At 38.2% G+C, this 18,478-nt stretch overlaps 1 protein-coding gene across 1 annotated transcript in view; it reads left to right on the forward strand.

Annotated features, from left to right (window-relative positions):
- The window catches only part of Adsl (adenylosuccinate lyase), a 219,023-nt gene that overhangs the window by 62,448 nt on the left and 138,097 nt on the right, over nt 1-18,478 (forward strand). Inside the window, exons 4-5 of the mRNA XM_090397737.1 lie at nt 3,970-4,049; nt 13,541-13,712. Of these exons, the coding sequence (XP_090253863.1) occupies nt 3,970-4,049; nt 13,541-13,712 (252 nt within the window). The remainder of the gene's footprint in view (nt 1-3,969; nt 4,050-13,540; nt 13,713-18,478) is intronic.

The raw sequence follows: 18,478 nt of genomic DNA on the forward strand, positions 1-18,478 counted from the left end.
TTTGAGTTACGGCAGATGATGGAAAAGTATCGAGAGAAACAAAGTGAGCTACATCTGGCATTTATTGATCTGGAGAAAGCATACAATAGAGTGCCAAGGCCAGAAGTCTGGAGGTGTCTGAGGGAGAAGAAGGTGCCGGAGAAATATGTCAGGTTGTTGCGGGAAATGTACAGAATTGCGATGACAAGTGTTCGGACCTGTCTGGGACAGACAGAAAGTTTTCAAGTAACAGTTGGCTTGCATCAAGGGTCAGCATTAAGTCCATTTCTGTTTAATATTGTGATGGAGGTTGTGACAGAGGAGGTGAGAGAAGATGCGCCTTGGTCAGTGTTGTATGCAGATGACATCTTGCTGTGTGCAGATTCAAGAGAAGAAGTGGAAGCGAAACTGGAAACATGGAGGAAAGTACTGGAAGAGAAAGGTATGAGACTGAGCAGAAGTAAGACAGAGTATATGTGTTGCACAGTGGGTGGTGGACAGGAGACAGATCTGGAGCTGGAAGGAAATGTCATCAGGAAGGTGAGAGACTTTAGATACTTAGGTTCAACAGTGGAAGAAGATGGAGGAGCTGAGAAAGAAGTGGGATGCAGGATACAAGCGGGTTGGAGGAACTGGAGGGAGATGGCTGGAGTGTTATGCAATAAGAGGGTGCCGATCAATCTGAAAGGCAAAATCTATAGGACAGTAGTGAGGCCAGCTATGACATATGCTATAGAAACTGTGGCCCTGAGGAAAAATAACATCATCAGGATGGAAGTAGCAGAGATGAGAATGCTTAGGTGGATGTGCGGTGTGACCAGAAAGGATCGTCTGAGAAATGACTATGTCAGGGGGAACAGTGAAAGTTACGAACTTAGGAGCAAAAATACAGGAGGCAAGGTTGAGATGGTTTGGTTATGTGATGAGGAGGGAGGACGAATATGTGGGAAGAAGGGTCATGCAGATGGATGTGCAAGGAAGGCAGAAGCGTGGGCAGCCAAAGAAGAGATGGAGTGAGCTGGTAGAAGAGGACTTGAGGATGATGAACTTGGATGTGGCGACAGCCCAAGACAGGAAGGTGTGGAGGAGACTCATTATCAACAGTGACCCCACTTAAGTGGGAGAAGCTGCAGAAGAAGAAGAAGATATTACATCCCATATTGTTTCTTAGCCAAATAAGAAACTCAGAGAGTTTCATGCTGAATATAGAAACTATATTTTAATTTTTGCGATTCCTAGCATAAGCATATACCTGGATAGTGCAGCAACTGACCCTTGAAGGTAGTGCAAGCTGAGGCAACTCATACAAAGGGTGGAGCACGCTCCGATCACTATTCTTGATATTTGCCCATAATGTGAACTTAACTCCTAGGAGCTGTATTATTGTTCAACATTATCAGAGAAGGTCACTACCCAGACCGGTTTTGACCTTTTTTGAGGTCTCATCAGTGAGTAGGTAGACCTAGTTAATACCAAGTTTGTAGCGAACAGAATTTGCATCCCTTCTGTGAGAATCGCCAAGGTGTCCTATTAAATTACTAATTATATGAAGAGCCAAAGGCTTCACTTCGGGGACATGAACTTATTTAAGTTAAGCGATATTACATCCCATATTGTTTCTTAGCCAAATAAGAAACTCAAAGAGTTTCATGCCGAATATAGAAACTGTATAAAGTTAGCCGATTCCAAGTGTAAGCAAATACCTGGATAGTGTAGCACCTGACCCATTTGGTAGTGCAAACTGAGGCAACTCATAGTAAGGGTGGTGCAAGCTCACCATGTTGCCGAATTGAAGCCTTTGGCTCTTCATATAATTAGTAATTTATTAGGACACCTACTCACTGATGAGACCTCAATAAAGGTTGAAACCATTTGGGTAGTGACCTTCTCTCATAATGTAGAACAGTAATACTGCTCCTTGGAGCTAAGTTCACATTATGGGTGAATACCAAGAATAGTGATCGGAGCTTGCTCCACCCTTTCTATGAGTTGCCTCAGTTTGCACTACCAAATGGGTCAGGTGCTGCACTACTTATGCTTGGAATTGCCGAACTTTATATAATTTCTATATTCGGCATGAAATTATAGTTTGAGTTTCTTATTCTTATTCTCTCGGCTAAGAAACAGTATGGGATGTAATATCCCTTAACTTAAATAACTTAAAAACAAGTTTAATCGATCCTATTTTTATCTCAGTCTAAGTTTTTATTTGTTGTGGTGAAGCAAAGTAGTTTTCTTCCATATGATTCTGGTCAAGGCATTCAAAGTATGGGCAGCTAGACTCAACTCACCATACTTATGCCTGCAGAGTATTTCTTATGCTCTTCTAGGTAGATATTAGTGATCTCCCAGTTTTACCATAATATAAAAAGTTGCAAGAAAAAGGAATTTTTTAAAAACCTAGAACAGAGAGAGGAGGTAGAGGAACCTTGGGAGAGCAGATGAGGATGGCCAACTTCAGATAAGGTTTGAATGCAGCATAGATATTGTACTTTTTTTTAGAGCTCTTGCTATTGTTTTCTGAGGTGACTCGGATATAAGGAACAGTGATGGCATTACTATAGTCTACATCTAAGAGGGATAAGAGAAACAATTAATTTGTTGATCTCACTGGAATTGTAACCATTGGACATGAAGATCTGGGAAATAAAGGAGAGTTCAGCAATAAGGGAAGCCTGGGGTAGAACAGAGATTGGAGGCTCTTGACAAGGATTTTGATAATATCTAATTGTCAAGAAGTGGGATGATGGGAAATTTACATATGTATCTGTGTGGGTGGGTTTTCTGTAAATCTGAGAAAGAAAGTGTGCCTTTGGAAAGATATATCATTAGAGTATCTAGGGAAGGCAGGCTGTTGTTATTTTCTTTTTATATTCTGTAGTGAACTGGATTGTTGGATGATGCCTGTTGAGGTGGAGGAGGAGGAAGGAGTCTTACGTGTCTGAGCCATGTGGGCAAATAGAGAACACATAATCAATGTATCTTAGTCATATAGAAGGCTTGAGAATAGCAGTATCAAGTGCTCATTTTTCAAAATGCTCCAGATAATAATTGGCTAGAGGGGAAACTAGAGCCAGTTATTAGTACTAATGACATTGCTGTACCCACAATTTATTTATAAATAGTATCTTTCCAAGTGAATTAGTCAGAATGAATGGTAAAATTGAAAAGATCAATGATATCAGGTGAGGGTCGCATTTTTATTAGTAAATTTAGTGTGTCAGAAAGAGGGATATTGGTAAAAACAATGACATGAAAGCTTACGACGATATCATTATTATTTAAAACTAAGTTTGTATTAAAGATGTGGTAATTGGGAAACAGAGTGCAGAAGTAAGTGACTGATTGCCTAGGGATTCCATGGAATATTGAGTATGAGGACAAATTAAGGAAATGTGGTGGCTTGCAGAGCTCGATAGATAGGAGAAAGGCAATATTCAGAGAGAAGCTGGTGAGAGAGGTTATCATTTATATATGAGAGAATTATTGCACAGAGTAATAGACATTGGAAAACAAGAGTCACCTTTGAAAACTTTATAAAGGTCATGCTAGTAAGAAAGTGAAAAGGAGATTTTTTGCTTTTTTTTGTGGTGAATGAAAGGAATGCATTGCCAGAGTGGGTAGTTTTTTCAAATACTGCATGTTTTCAAGGTAAGGTACAGTAGGTATTGTGATCTGTGAGAGTTTCGCTGCAATGAATCTACTGATGCTGGAGGCCTGGGAAATATTAACACCATCCTGCTGAGAAAGGAGTAAAGTAGATATACTTAAGCTTCAATTCTTTGTACATATGAATTGATAACTACAGGTTGTTGACATTAATTATGTATTTAATAGATACCTTTTCATAATACAAAAACATTATTTGAAAATCAGGTAGTGTTGTACCTCATTTTGCTTAAAAATTAATTTAACTAATATTAATCTTCTGATTTATAGCTTATTTTTGGGAAACTGATTTAGCACATTAGTTTTGTGCTCTCATTTCAGTTAGCTCGTTGTATTCATCGCCTATCGAGATTTGCAGAAACCCATAAATCACTTCCAACACTTGGGTATACTCATTTTCAGTAAGTATAGTATGAAATTATTATTGGAAACATTGCAACAATGAATTTTTGTTTTAGAACTGAGGCATAATTTTGTAACTATGCACCCCCTTGAGGGCACATATCAGGAATTTGATAATGATATAGTTTTATTCAGTGTTTTAGCATTATACCAGAACTGTGACAGATTTAATATGTATTGTATAGAAATTTTAATTTAATTTTATCTGAACCTGTTTTCTAAATACTATCTGTTAGAGTGAATACTGTTTTACTAAAACTTATAATTTATACATATTCCGCATTAGGCTAGAGTGATTTCTTTGCTCTGTGATAACTGCCAGATTAAGAGGCAGGAGCCACTCTGGAACTTAGGGGTTGGAAGAAGAAGGTTGATATTTGAACATGAATAGCAAGGCTATGCTGCTCTCTGTATGGGTCATGGTCACGAGTCTACCTCCTCCCACTGCATGTCCCCACTCTTTCCTTTCATCTAACAGTACACCAAAAATGAAACAGGCAAACAATAACAGCAACATTGCAATCAAAATAAATCTTCCTCAACAACCAATTCATCCAATCAAATCAAACACAATATTCCAAACATACCAAGATCCCTACCAAAAAAATCATTTCCACATCCACTTTACAAACATCTGCAGCATAAATTCCAATGTAAAAGACATTCTTCACCACCTACAGACATCCAAACCAGTCCTCATTCTCTTAATAGAAACTGAAATTGCAGCTCCATCAACCATAGTTCATCTTCAATGCCCAACCTGTACTCTTCATGATTCATTTTGCCACAAGAGCACATACCTTTGTGTGTTCTGCCAGAGAATGCCAAATTTGGAATCCCCTGCTTTTTGACCTCCTCTGCCTGAAGATTTCTTCACCCCCACTTAGTAACTGCATTTACTGGTCTCCGAACTCTGAAAACCAACTCGGACCTCTTCTCCTTGAAGCTCAACCATCTTCAATCCAGCTATCCAAACAGTGAAGTCATCTTCCTAGGTGACCTGATTGTCCTCAACTCTAACTGGGCTTCCTTTCTCTAACACTACCAATCAAGTTGGACTTGATGCAGAAATTTTTGCTATAAGCAATGATCTAACACAAATTGTACACCTGCTTACCTGAATTCTTGATAATTCCTTCCACTTTCTCTATACCTTTGATATTTTTTTCACTAGTTCTCCTTCCAGATACACTATAGATGTTACCTCTCCTCTCGGTTACTTAGACCACAATCTTGTGCAAGTTTCCACTCTCACAGAACACCCCCCCCCCTCCTCTGACTATAGCCAACCTTGTGTCTTCTAGCACTATAAAGGTATCCAGTGGGATGACTTCCTAGAATACTACTCTACTTTTCCATGGCATGACTTTTGCTTTTCTGACCCAGTTGGCCTGAAGGCATTAATCTCTCATTCCATCCACAATTACTGTCCACTTTCCAAGGCCTGGTTTAATAGATGTATGGAAGCACTTGATGAAAAAACTCAGCTTACTGCAGGTGGCTTATCAAGAACCCCAGCTTTATACTCAGTGTATGTAGAAGCATGCAATAAATGTAAAGCAACTATCAGCAAATCCAATTTCATAAAGACCATTTGCAGAAAACTTGCCTCTTGCCCAAACAGAAACCATGCTTTCTGGTCCCTTGCAAAAGTCATCAAATGCAACTTTTGCTCACCTGTGCTCATCCATGGCTGTCTTAAGCCATGGGCACACTGGGTAGTTGCCTAGGGGCCCCCATGTTGCCATATTGTTCATGAGAGATCTCTTGGCAGAGTGTATAAATTACTCGACCTGTCACTGAAACAGTGAGCTAAGAAAGAGAACTGGAGATGGTTCACAATATGTCAATAACTAATTACTTTCATACTATACAGGGTGTTCGGGATAAATTTGACATATTTATAATTAATTATATTTTTCCGTAAGTTACATGTATTAACACACACTTCTCTTCATTTAAAAGTTTGGACCCTTCTTCATTCATATACAAGATGTCAGAAAGGATGGATAGCTGGAACCCACCTGAATCATGGAAGAGAATAACTTGTATCATGATGATTCGTGCCCGCCATCAAAATAAGGATATTACGACTGCTGCCCAATGCTCCCTGAATACAGTAAAAACAATCAGGCATGAACTAGAGACTTGCAATGGTGACTACGAGGATGTAGCAAGAAGAAAGATCCCTAGCAGACGATCTGATTGCGTTCGTACAGCAGAATTCCTCGCAAATCTGCAGGAACAGGTGTTGAAGAACCCTGGCATTGGAATTCGGGCTTTGTTCGTGGAGTTGCTAACTGTAGTCAAGCCCTGGATAACAAGGGTAGCCAATGGTAGGCCGTATGTATGGCAGCAGGATTCGGCCCCTTGCCACACCTCTGGGAAAAGTCAAAAATGGTTGTCTGAAAATTTCTACGACTTCACCAGTCCAAATGTTTGGCCTCCAAACTCCCCAGACCTTAACCCCATGGATTATTTTGTATGGGACGCAGTTGAAAAAGACAGCAATCGCACTTCCAGTAATACAAAAGCCCAGTTAATGGATAAAATTAAAACAGTTTTTGCGGCCCTTCCCAGGGAGACTGTAGCATCAGCTTGTTCGAGGTTCCGAAGCAGAATTGAAGCTGTGATTGATGCTAATGGTGGTTATTTTGAGTAAATCTTGTTGATAGTATTGTAATTAACTCTGCCTGTAATGTTTTTTTGTCAATTCATTAAATTTAATAGATACAAAGAAGATTTTCTTTTTCCTTACGAAACTGTCAAATTTATCCCGAACACCCTGTACTATAAATAAATCCTCACTTTACAGCACGTTTTTTATGTTTAAACATTGATTTCGTTAAAAGTACCAATAAATCTATAGGCTTAATTTTATTGAGCTTTTACATTTTTATTCCCATAGGTGGATGGGTAGGGACCCCAGTGCATTGCTTTGTCCAGGGGGGGGGGGGGGGATACAGTACTGTTCAGACGGCACTCTCCCGTCCAGATGGCACTGCTATTACAGAAACTAAAGAAAAAGCTCATCCCCCTGCACGACTTTCTTTTCCTCTAACTCTTGCATAGATGATGAAGGCAAATCATTTCCTTCCATGCCAGCATCCGAGCATCATGCACCTCCTATTGTCTTTTGGCAAAAAGACATAAGAAGAATATCAGACAACCTGAATACTCCAAAGTTGTCTGGTCTTAATGGCATCTGTCCTGTTATACTCAAACACTGTGGTCCAGAGCTAACACCTGTCCTCTTATCTTCTATACTCATCTGTACATACTATACATCTCATGGAAGCTAACCTATATCCAACCCATTCCAAAAACCTGCCATTCAACTACCTACCAATTGCCATCACCTCAATCCTCTCCAAAACAATAGAGAAAGTTATCAGTAGTTAACTTCTTCACTAACTAGAAGCTCACCAGTTAATCAGTGATCACTATTATGGATTCCACTAATTGAGAACCATGGGTACTATAGGCTAATCTCTTAGATTAGCCTAAATAAAGCATTGAGGGAGAAGACCAATCCATTTCATAATATTCTGAGAAAATAAACGTAATTGTATCACTTTCTTCTTTTCTTTTATACTCACTGTCTCCTAGTGTTCTTTTTTATGTATCTCAAAACTTCTTCCAAGCTTTGCCATAGGCACGTGGAATCTTTTATAATGCAGTATATTTTTTAAAAGGAAAGCTGCATTTTTGGCAAACAAAGAAAATTCTGTTGGATGTGAACAAGTTTAAAAGTAGTTCTCTTGAAACGTTGCAAATTAGGTAAGGAAATAGTACCTTTATAATCTATATTTGCAATCGTATGATTTGGTTTCTCAAAGATATTTGTTTCTCAAAGAAAAGTTTATTTGGTAAAGTTTTTGCATAGCTATTTTGAATTGGCAGAAAAGAAAAGATAAAGTTCATCTTTATTCTTGTAACATGGCTCTTAAAGCTGTGATAATTCATAATTTTTGTTACGGAAGATGAAAGGAGCTGATGTGAAGTTATCTTCCTATATGAGTTGGCTTCTTATAGTTTTCTAAAAACATTCCTGGAAGTTTGTTATTATTATTATTTCGTAACACCTCCAGGGAGTCCAAAGACTCATCGAGGGAGGGCACCTACTCTACCCCTCTCTCTCTGTCTCCACCAATCCACCACCCCGCAACTACCTTCATCATCTACAGCTGGCCACCACTCCTAGTATTTTCACAGTCAATTGCAAATGTCCATGCCCACGGCTTGGATTCAAACCTGCAACCTTTTGGCTGGGGAGCAGATACGCTAACCACTCAGCCACCCAAGCCGGCAATTATCCTTCTCAATATCCAGAGTAAACTGAATTTTAGTGTTCAATTAAGGAAACTAATTAATTTTGGAGGTAAAAAGTCTTCAAGGATATTAATGGATTCTTGAATTGGGGTGTTATATGACAGTCTTTTCCGATGTTTTTAACAAATCCTTGATGGTGATATGATCACGACACCTTAAACAGGAACCAGCACCTCATTCTTCATAACATTTAGAAGTCTCTTATCTCTTTGTAACTTCTTAAATCACAGTTGTGCCAATAACCATCTAAAGGCCTTGTCCAGCAATGAATGGTTCACACTTCATGCATTAAATGGCATGCATAACTAATCTGTTTTATTTAATGTTATATGTTTCAAAACAGTTGTTAGTAAGTGTCCAGATTTTTTGTATATTCTCCAATGCTTTTATCTTCAAATAAAGATACTATTTACAGTGAAATGTAGAGGTTTTGTTTCTTACTATAATAAATCTGCTAGACAGGTAATCTGTCCTCTAGTAACTCAAGTCACTGTTAGGCAGTCTCAACCTCATGTCTTTTTGGATTAAAAGATCCAAGCGGGATGACATCCAGAAATTGCACACTTCCTTTTCATGGTCTGACTATTGATTCTGCTCTTCTCACCCAAACACCTACCATTAGCGAGTCGCAAAAATTAACCTCACTGATATGAAGACCTTCATTCTCTCTTCTATCCAAAATTCTTCTCTATTTTCCAATCCTCACTTCAACAGAACTGCCAAAATGGATGAAGAAAAGAAATTTCAGCTGACTGCAGGAATGCTTAATGGCTATAGCTGTATAACTGAGTGGAGACCTCCACATAGCCTTTAAAGGAATGTGGAGAACCAACCAGGGCTTCTGACCTAATATGCAATCCTCACCTTCTTGTGGTGCACCCTGTTAGGTATCTACCTGGATAGATACCTAACAGGTATCTATCCAGGTAGATACATAACGAATGAGGATGGGCTGGCAATTTGGGAATTAGCTGACTAAATTGTATTCTTATTGGTTTAAACCACAATTTAAATTCATGGTACAACATGACAGAATTTCATGTAGGCTGGGGCATCGCCCAGTTAAACGAGCCCTGTTGTTTTCGCCAGGAAATTAGGGCGAACAGCAAAAAAGTCAGTTACTGGAACAAATCCTGAAATACATCCAAACTCAACCAGAGTTTAAGATTGGTACTCTCAACGTAAGAATTCTGAATGGCAAAGAAATGGAGCTTGCTGAGGAATTGGATAAGTACCAGATCTACATAATAGGGGTGACTGAAACAAAAAAGAAAAGACAAAACTGGTGAGATCTTTCAAAGCAATGAATACAAAATGTTATATTCAGGCAATAACAATCGGTGATAAAAACGGAGTAGCTATAGTATCATCATCAAATTCCTGCCATGTACCCTCAAGGGGTATATAAAATATGATAGTACTACATGAAAAATTTACATCATTACTAACTTCCTATCTAAAATTTTCCTCCAAATCAGTCTGTTACTTATCAAGACTCCAACATTATCAGATCTTGTACTTCTATCATCTAAGGCACTTTGTACCGCATCAGTCCACCTATATCTTGGTCTTCCTCTCAGTCGTTTTCCTACCAACCTGGCAGAGACCACTTGTTTTATTCTCTGCCATTCTGTTTAAGTGACCATACCACCTCAGATTAGCTCTGCTAACGCATTCCTAGATGCTGACAATGTCAAGTTCTTTCTTAATATCCTCGTTTTTAATATGATGTTGCGATTGATGCCATCTGTTCATGCCCCTAATCTTTCTCACAACTCGCATATCTGCAGTCCCTAGTCTTTAGTCAAGTGTTTTACTTCTGACCCAGCTCTCAGATCCATAAGTTAAAACTGGTTTGAACACTGTCTTTTATGCAGCTAATTTAGTGTTTTTACTAATTTCTCTCTTATTCCATATAAATTTATTCAGTTGACTTCCTACCATACCAGCTTTGTTGATTCTGTTGTCTATTTCCATATTTAATTTACCATCTTCACTCGTTATTAAGTAGCTGAAATGTTTTACTTGTTCTATAGTTCTCCATTCACAATGCAGTTGATATTTTCAATGATTCTGTCTATTTTCATTATCTTTGTCTTTTTATTGCTGACCTTCATACCATATCTATTACAACAGTTATTCAATTTAGTCAGGGAATCTTGCAGACTTGTAGCAGATTTATTTAGAATTATAACATTGTCTACATAAAGCAAAGAACTCACATTAAAGTCTCCAATTTTGATACCATGTTTAATACCACTTTCCTTCATAATGTGATCCATATAGATAATGAATAACAGAGGGGATAATGTCCATCCTTGTTTCACAACAGATTTATCATTAAACCATCTTCCTGTAATTCCTTCAATTCTAACTGCTGACTTACAATTCAAATAAAGACTAAGTATTGCTTGATATAATGTCCCATTGACACCATATAACTGTAGCGTATTGAACAGCTTCTCTCTTTTCACCTTATCATGTGCCCTTTCCAGATTGACAAAACTTAAATACAGATCTTTGTTATATTCCCATGATTTTTCAACTATTTGGTCTGAATCCAGCTTGTTCTTCACCCAGCTTTTCTTCCACAATTCTTCTCAACTGTTTCTCAAAAATACTTGCATAACTCTTACAGAAGACTCAGTAGAGAAAAACCTCTGTAATTCTCTTTTTTATATATGGGTACTATGAGAACTCTACTCCAATCATTGGAATTCGTCCCTCTCTCCAAGCCTTCTGAACTATACAGTGCAGCTGTAAGACTTTTATACCTCCATACTTCAACATTTCTGGTCGAATATCATCTACTCCTTCTGCCTTTCGACATTTCAGGCTTTGATGGCTTTTTCTACTTCAACTATGGATATGTATTCCCGACTGTGTGCCTGTTGAGTGTTTGTTATCACTCTGCTATCACTGCTTATTTCATTTAGCAATTTTTCAAAGTAATTACTCCATACTTCAAGGATATCTTTTTCTCCTGTTTTCATGTCCCCGTTATCATCTCTAACTCCTTTTACAGCACTCTTTCCTTCATTTCTAAGCTTCTTCATAATCTTCATAGTTTTCAGAATTAGTATTCCTCAATCCTGATAAAATTTTTAACACTTTTACTTTTCTTTTACAATTCTTTTACTCTCTCCAATATATCACAATCACAATGGACACCAGGAGACCAGACCTGTGCACATTAGTCCAAGTGAGTTCTTATCAAGGCCTTGTAAAGAGGCAAAATGACATCCTTATCTTTATATGTGAACGTTTGTTTCAACATTGCAATTATCTTTTGAGTTGTATTTGCAATCTTTGCCCCATGGCTCTGAACTTAACTTCCTATCTACTAACACTCCAAGATCCCTAGCTTCATCAGTTTCTTCTAGCATAATCCCACCAAGATATCCAATATAATACGACATTGGATATCTAATCAAGCCGAAGTGAATGACTTTACATTTACTGACATTGCACTGATACCCATTTTCCCCTGCCCATAATTCCAGCCTATTCAAATTATTCTGCAAGTACTGCATATCAGCAGCATTCCTAATTACCCTACCTATCTTTGCATCATCAACAAATAGCCGTATGTCGCTTGTCAAATCCTTCCATATATCATTAATATATACAGATTGAATAACAGCGGACCAAGCACTGATCCTTGTGGTACACCACTTGTTACCTTAAATCTTGCAGACTCACATCCCTCATGTATCACTTTTTATTGGGAGCAATATCCATAAGGGATGTTTGAGACTATTAATGACTTAAAAGTTTCATAGAAAATGTAATTCTTTTTATTATCCTTTTTTAATGATTCATCATCTATCACTCGCTTTCTCTTTTTGACTTTTTGTGATTATCACTTTCACTTCATATGTTTTTTTAATCAGGTAGAACAATTTTACATAATTATTGTTATTCTTGTTACTGAGTAGCAGAACAGTTTAACATGCTTCTAATAAATATCAAGTTTGTATTGTTTGTAGACCTGGTCTCATAAGCAATCAAAGTAAGTAAGTAATGAGTATACAATATATACATGAAAAAAACACTGTCAAAGTATTATTTATTAAATATACTGCCATGTATTTCGGTCTGAAATTAACAGACCATCATCAATGGCTTAAAAACAGTTGTGACAAGGTAGAATGCAAACAATTGATTTATTCAAAATAGGATGAGCTGCATGATGTTAAATCACCAATAGCATTATGCTTTAACTGAAGAAAAGGTTAATAATATGAGTGTAAAAATAAATTGCATATGTATATATATATATTATAATATCATACTCAACAGATCGTCAGATTGATGTAGTATCTAGTTTTTTTTAATAGTAATTAAAAAAAAATGTAATGATGTGTTATTCTAATCAAACTTTTTCATGTTTTTGATAAGGATAGGCAGTCATTCTGATTCAAGTTAGGGCAGTGAAGCATGGCTTCAGCATTCTCCTTAAATAAGCATTTATATTTGTACAACATCTATGTAGAAGGTGTGTTTCTGACCAAAGTAATAAGTGATACAGTAAGTACTTCATCGAAATCAAGTATTTACTGTATCACAATTGCAGAATGTTGAGTATAAGGATAGATTTAATTGATTGACTCCCTGCTAGTGAATAGAGAGTTCACTGACATTGAAAGAATTTAAAGTTCATAGTGGTGGAAGAACATCACCTAATAAAAAGAATCATCTCCTAATTAAAATAAATATCCTTGGAAAGTAAAGTTCTCCTGCTTTCTTCATCTATGAATATTCCCACTGTTTTTTTTCAATATATATTGCATTCTGATATTTGCTTTGGACAATATTATGCATTTTCTCATAGAATATCAACATAATTAATATTCTTGACTGTTAGATAAATCACTGCCAATTTTTATATTGTGATATTATTGAATTTTATTTGAATACCAACAAATCTTGATAACACATTTTCTAAAATAAATTTATCATTCCAAAGTGATAGAATAAGCATTTTATAGTATGATACCTCTTTGTTGGAAGGAATTGCTTGCAGTAATTTCTTATGAAGGATTCAGAATTTGATGGCAGCATTGCACTTTGATTAATGATTTTATATATTATATTCACTAGTAATTGCATAGTGAATTTTTCATCTTTGATTTTATGTAATATTTTTTTATTATAGACCAGCTCAACCAACTACAGTTGGGAAACGTGCTTGTCTTTGGATTTCTGATCTCTTAGCTGATCTTCGTAATTTTCAAAGAGTAAGGAATGACTTAAGATTTAGAGGAGTAAAGGGAACTACTGGCACCCAAGCTAGTTTTCTTCAACTTTTTGAAGGGGATGAAGAAAAGGTTAGTTTTGGAAATATGCACATCAGGATATATAAGGGGGACCAGAAAGTAATCAATTTTTTGAACTACATTTTTAATATAAATTTTATGAAAGAACAAATTAACATTATTCAGTTATATAATTGACATCGTTAATTATAACCTTCTTCCAACGATCTACTAAGTTTAGAATTCCTTTTTTGAAAAAAGTTTTTTCTTTGGAGGCAAAAAATGATATCTAACTTCTTTGGACATCATCTTGTGAACAGGAGGTTTTATTTCTTATGCTGTGATCTAAGGACCTGAATAAGTGATAGTCACTAGGGGCAATATCCAGCGAATATGGAGGATGTGGTAGAAGTTCCCATCCTAACTGCCTAATTTTTTCTTGAGTCATTCTTGCAGAATGTGGTTTTGCATTATCTTGCTGCAAAATTACCCCTTTTTGATTGACAAGTGCAGGACGTTTGATTAACAATGCTTGATGTAGTTCCTCTAATTGTTCATAGTAGATGGCTGCTGTGATAGTCTTACCTTGTTCCATGAGTTCATAATGAATAATTCCATTAATATCCCACCAAACATACAACAGAACCGATAATCAGTATACGGAATTAACAACGCATATAAAGTATATTAATTAAAGGTAACTTTAATAAATAACTTCTATATTTCGGCAACGTCACGTTGCCATCTTCAGGAACATAAAGATATGGTATGTGCACGCAGGCACTAACAAAAGCAAATGAGAAAGAAAGCAAGAAACTAATATTGTTCGTAAAGTCCTAATGGTGCCCTCTAGCGGGCAGGCTAATTTGGTTGACTTGGCAGTTGGGCCGAAGTTCTCAAAATGTAAGTCTCCCAAATTTGGGGCAGTTTCATGCACCCAAATTTGTTGAGGTTAGGAACGTTTTTAGAGCTGCTGAAGATTCCTTGAATAATCTTTCATATTTAAACTTGCTGCAGTGTATTATTTTTGTTTTCTTCCAATGAATTCTATGGTGGGTATCTAAGGCATGGTCTGCCAGCCCAGAGCGGCTGTACTGCACAAAGACTACCGGATGTATTCTTTGTGTTCTGAAATCCTGATATTTGTTGTTCTGCCTGTTTGGCCAAAGTAGGACAGTTTGCAGCTGCAAGGGACCTGGTATACACCAGGTAGGTCTAGGGGAAGTGGTTGGTCTTTGGTAGAGCGGATAAGGGATGCCAACAACAAGAAGTAAGGTCATATTTTCTCAGGATATTGGTTATTTTCTCAGAGGTGCCCTGAATGTAGGGGATGGTGATAGATTTGGTGTAATCTTTATTGTGGAGGGGGAGAGGGGGTTGTGGTTTACTGGTTTGAGTATTTTTTGGATTTTTTTGGGGTTATAGCCATTGGCTAAGAAAGTGTTGTGGATGTGGTTTAGTTCAGTAGTTAGGGCCTTGTCATCTGAGCAGATTAATTTTGCCCTGTTATATGGTGTTTTTATAACCCCATATTGTTGTGGGGGGGGGATTGCTGCTGAATGCATCTGCCAGTATGGGTGGGTTTTCTGTAAACAGAGAAAACCAAAGATCCATCAAGCTGGCGGGTGATTAAAGTGTCTAGGAAGGGGAGGGTGTTGTTTTCCTCTTTTTCTAAGGTGAACTGGACTCTGGGGGTGTTGATTGTTTAAGTGTGTTAGGAAGGAGTGGAGTGAGTCTGAGCCATGTGGCCAAATAGCGAACACATCATCCACGTAACGAAGCCAAAATAGTGGGTTTTTGTGGGGCGGAGTTTAAGGCTTTCTCTTCAAAGGTCTCCATAAAGAAATTGGCCAAGGGTGGAGAAAATGGTGAACTCGTGGCTGTCCCCTCTATCTGTTTGTAGAACTTTCCTTGCCAAACGAAATAGCCTGAGTTCACTGTGAACTGAAATAGGGCTGAGATATCGGGTGGACACTTGGCTTGGATGAGCTCTAGGGTTTCTTTGAGTGGGACATTAGTGAATAGGGAGGAGACATCAAAACTGACCATTATGTCAGTGTTGGAGTGAGAGGTTTTCTACACTGGCTTTAAAGTGGGCTGATTTTTTTATGTGTGATGGTGTGTTACCAGTATAGTGTGCGAGCATTTTGGCTAAATGTTTGGCTAATTTATATGTGGGGGAATCGATGCCATCCACTATGGGACGTAATGGCACATTTTGTTTATGTATTTTTGGGAGTCCATATAATCGGGGGGGGGGGGGTCCTAGAGTTATAAGGTTTTAGTTTGTTAGTGACTTCCACAGGCCAAGAAGTGACTTTCTTAAGGAGTCTGTGGAGAGTTCTAATCTGAGAGCTGGTAGGATTATATTCAATAGGGAGGTAAGTAGTATGGTCTAGTACTAAAGCATTAAGCTTACCTTTGTAGTCCTTTTGATTTAGCACCACAGTGGCGTTTCCCTTATCCGCTTTGGTGATTACTATTTTTTTGTTATTCTTCATTTCTTGTAGGGCTGCATATTTGTCTTTGGATAAGTTGGTTTTTGGAGGTTTGGCTTTAGTGAGAACACCGACTGCATCCAGTCTGATGTTGTTGGCGATGTGGTTAGGCAGGTTGTGAATCCCACGTTCTATTTGGATCATGATTTCTTCGGCAGGTATTCTTTTAGGAGCTAGGGCGAAATTGTGACCACGTGCAAGTGCTGTGATTGCCTCAGGCTTTAAAACTGCAGACGAGAGGTTGACTACCGTGTTGAGTGGTGGCTGTGGCAAGGAAGTAGAATTCTTTGTCAGGTTTTCGTATTTTTACAAGTGCTGACTTCGTATTTTTTTGAACTCTTTTCTTGCCGATGCGCATGAGACATCATAAAGTATCATCCAAAGATCATGGCCGAGTGTATTCGAAAGCTCTTCCTCTAGCGCCCATACGGTTTTGTTTACGTCGGACAAAGGTAAGCTTAATGCTTTAGTACTAGACCGTACTACTTACCTCCCTGTTGAATATAATCCTACCAGCTCTCAGATTAGAACTCTCCACAGACTCCTTAAGAAAGTCACTTCTTGGCCTGTGGAAGTCACTAACAAACTAAAACCTTATAACTCTAGACCCCTCCCCCGATTATATGGACTCCCAAAAATACATAAACAAAAAGTGCCATTACGTCCCATAGTGGATGGCATTGATTCCCCCACATATAAATTAGCCAAACATTTAGCCAAAATGCTCGCACACTATACTGGTAACACACCATCACACATAAAAAAACTCAGCCCACTTTAAAGCCAGTGTAGAAAACCTCTCACTCCAACATTGACATAATGGTCAGTTTTGATGTCTCCTCCCTATTCACTAATGTCCCACTCAAAGAAACCCTAGAGCTCATCCAAGCCAAGTGTCCTGCCGATATCTCAGCCCTATTTCAGTTCACAATGAACTCAGGCTATTTCGTTTGGCAAGGAAAGTTCTACAAACAGATAGAGAGGACAGCCATGGGTTCACCATTTTCTCCACCCTTGGCCAATTTCTTTATGGAGACCTTTGAAGAGAAAGCCTTAAACTCCGTCCCACAAAAACCCACTATTTTGGCTTCGTTACGTGGATGATGTGTTCGCTATTTGGCCACATGGCTCAGACTCACTCCACTCCTTCCTAACACACTTAAACAATCAACACCCCCAGAGTCCAGTTCACCTTAGAAAAAGAGGAAAACAACACCCTCCCCTTCCTAGACACTTTAATCACCCGCCAGCTTGATGGATCTTTGGTTTTCTCTGTTTACAGAAAACCCACCCATACTGGCAGATGCATTCAGCAGCAATCCCCCCCCACAACAATATGGGGTTATAAAAACACCATATAACAGGGCAAAATTAATCTGCTCAGATGACAAGGCCCTAACTACTGAACTAAACCACATCCACAACACTTTCTTAGCCAATGGCTATAACACCAAAAAAATCCAAAAAATACTCAAACCAGTAAACCACAACCCCCCTCCCCCCCCCTCCACAATAAAGATTACACCAAATCTATCACCATCCCCTACATCCAGGGCACCTCTGAGAAAATAACCAATATCCTGAGAAAATATGACCTTACTTCTTGTTGTTGGCATCCCTTATCCGCTCTACCAAAGACCAACCACTTCCCCTAGACCTACCTGGTGTATACCAGGTCCCTTGCAGCTGCAAATTGTCCTACTTTGGCCAAACAGGCAGAACAACAAATATCAGGATTTCAGAACACAAAGACTACATCCGGTAGTCTTTGTGTTCAGCCACTTTGTATTCAGCCACTACATCCGGCAGTACAGCCACTCTGGGCTGGCAGACCATGCCTTAGATATCCACCATAGAATTCATTGGAAGAAAACAAAAATAATACACCGCAGCAAGTTTAAATACGAAAGATTATTCAAGGAATCTTCAGCAGCTCTAAAAAACGTTTCTAACCTCAACAAATTTGGGTGCATGAAACTGCCCCAAATATGGGAGACTTACATTTTGAGAACTTCGGCCCAACTGCCAAGTCAACCAAATTAGCCCGCCTGCTAGAGGGCACCATTAGGACTTTAGGAACAATATTAGTTTCTTGCTTTCTTCCTCATTTGCTTTTGTTAGTGCCTGCATGCACATGCCATATCTTTATGTTCCTGAAGATGGCAACGAGACGTTGCGGAAATATAGAAGTTATTTATTAAAGTTACCTTTAATTAATATACTTTATATGCATTGTTAATTCCGTAAACTAATTACCAGTTATCTATGACCAACGTATAAGCCTTGCTACTAGAATACAACAGAACCTTTTATGGATGAAGTCCATCTTTAAGTGTTGGA

This window comes from Typopeltis vanoorti, chromosome 9 (assembly GCF_054136105.1).
Source record: "Typopeltis vanoorti isolate ZY-2024b chromosome 9, IOZ_Tvanoo_1.0, whole genome shotgun sequence".
Lineage (NCBI taxonomy): Eukaryota > Metazoa > Arthropoda > Arachnida > Uropygi > Thelyphonidae > Typopeltis > Typopeltis vanoorti.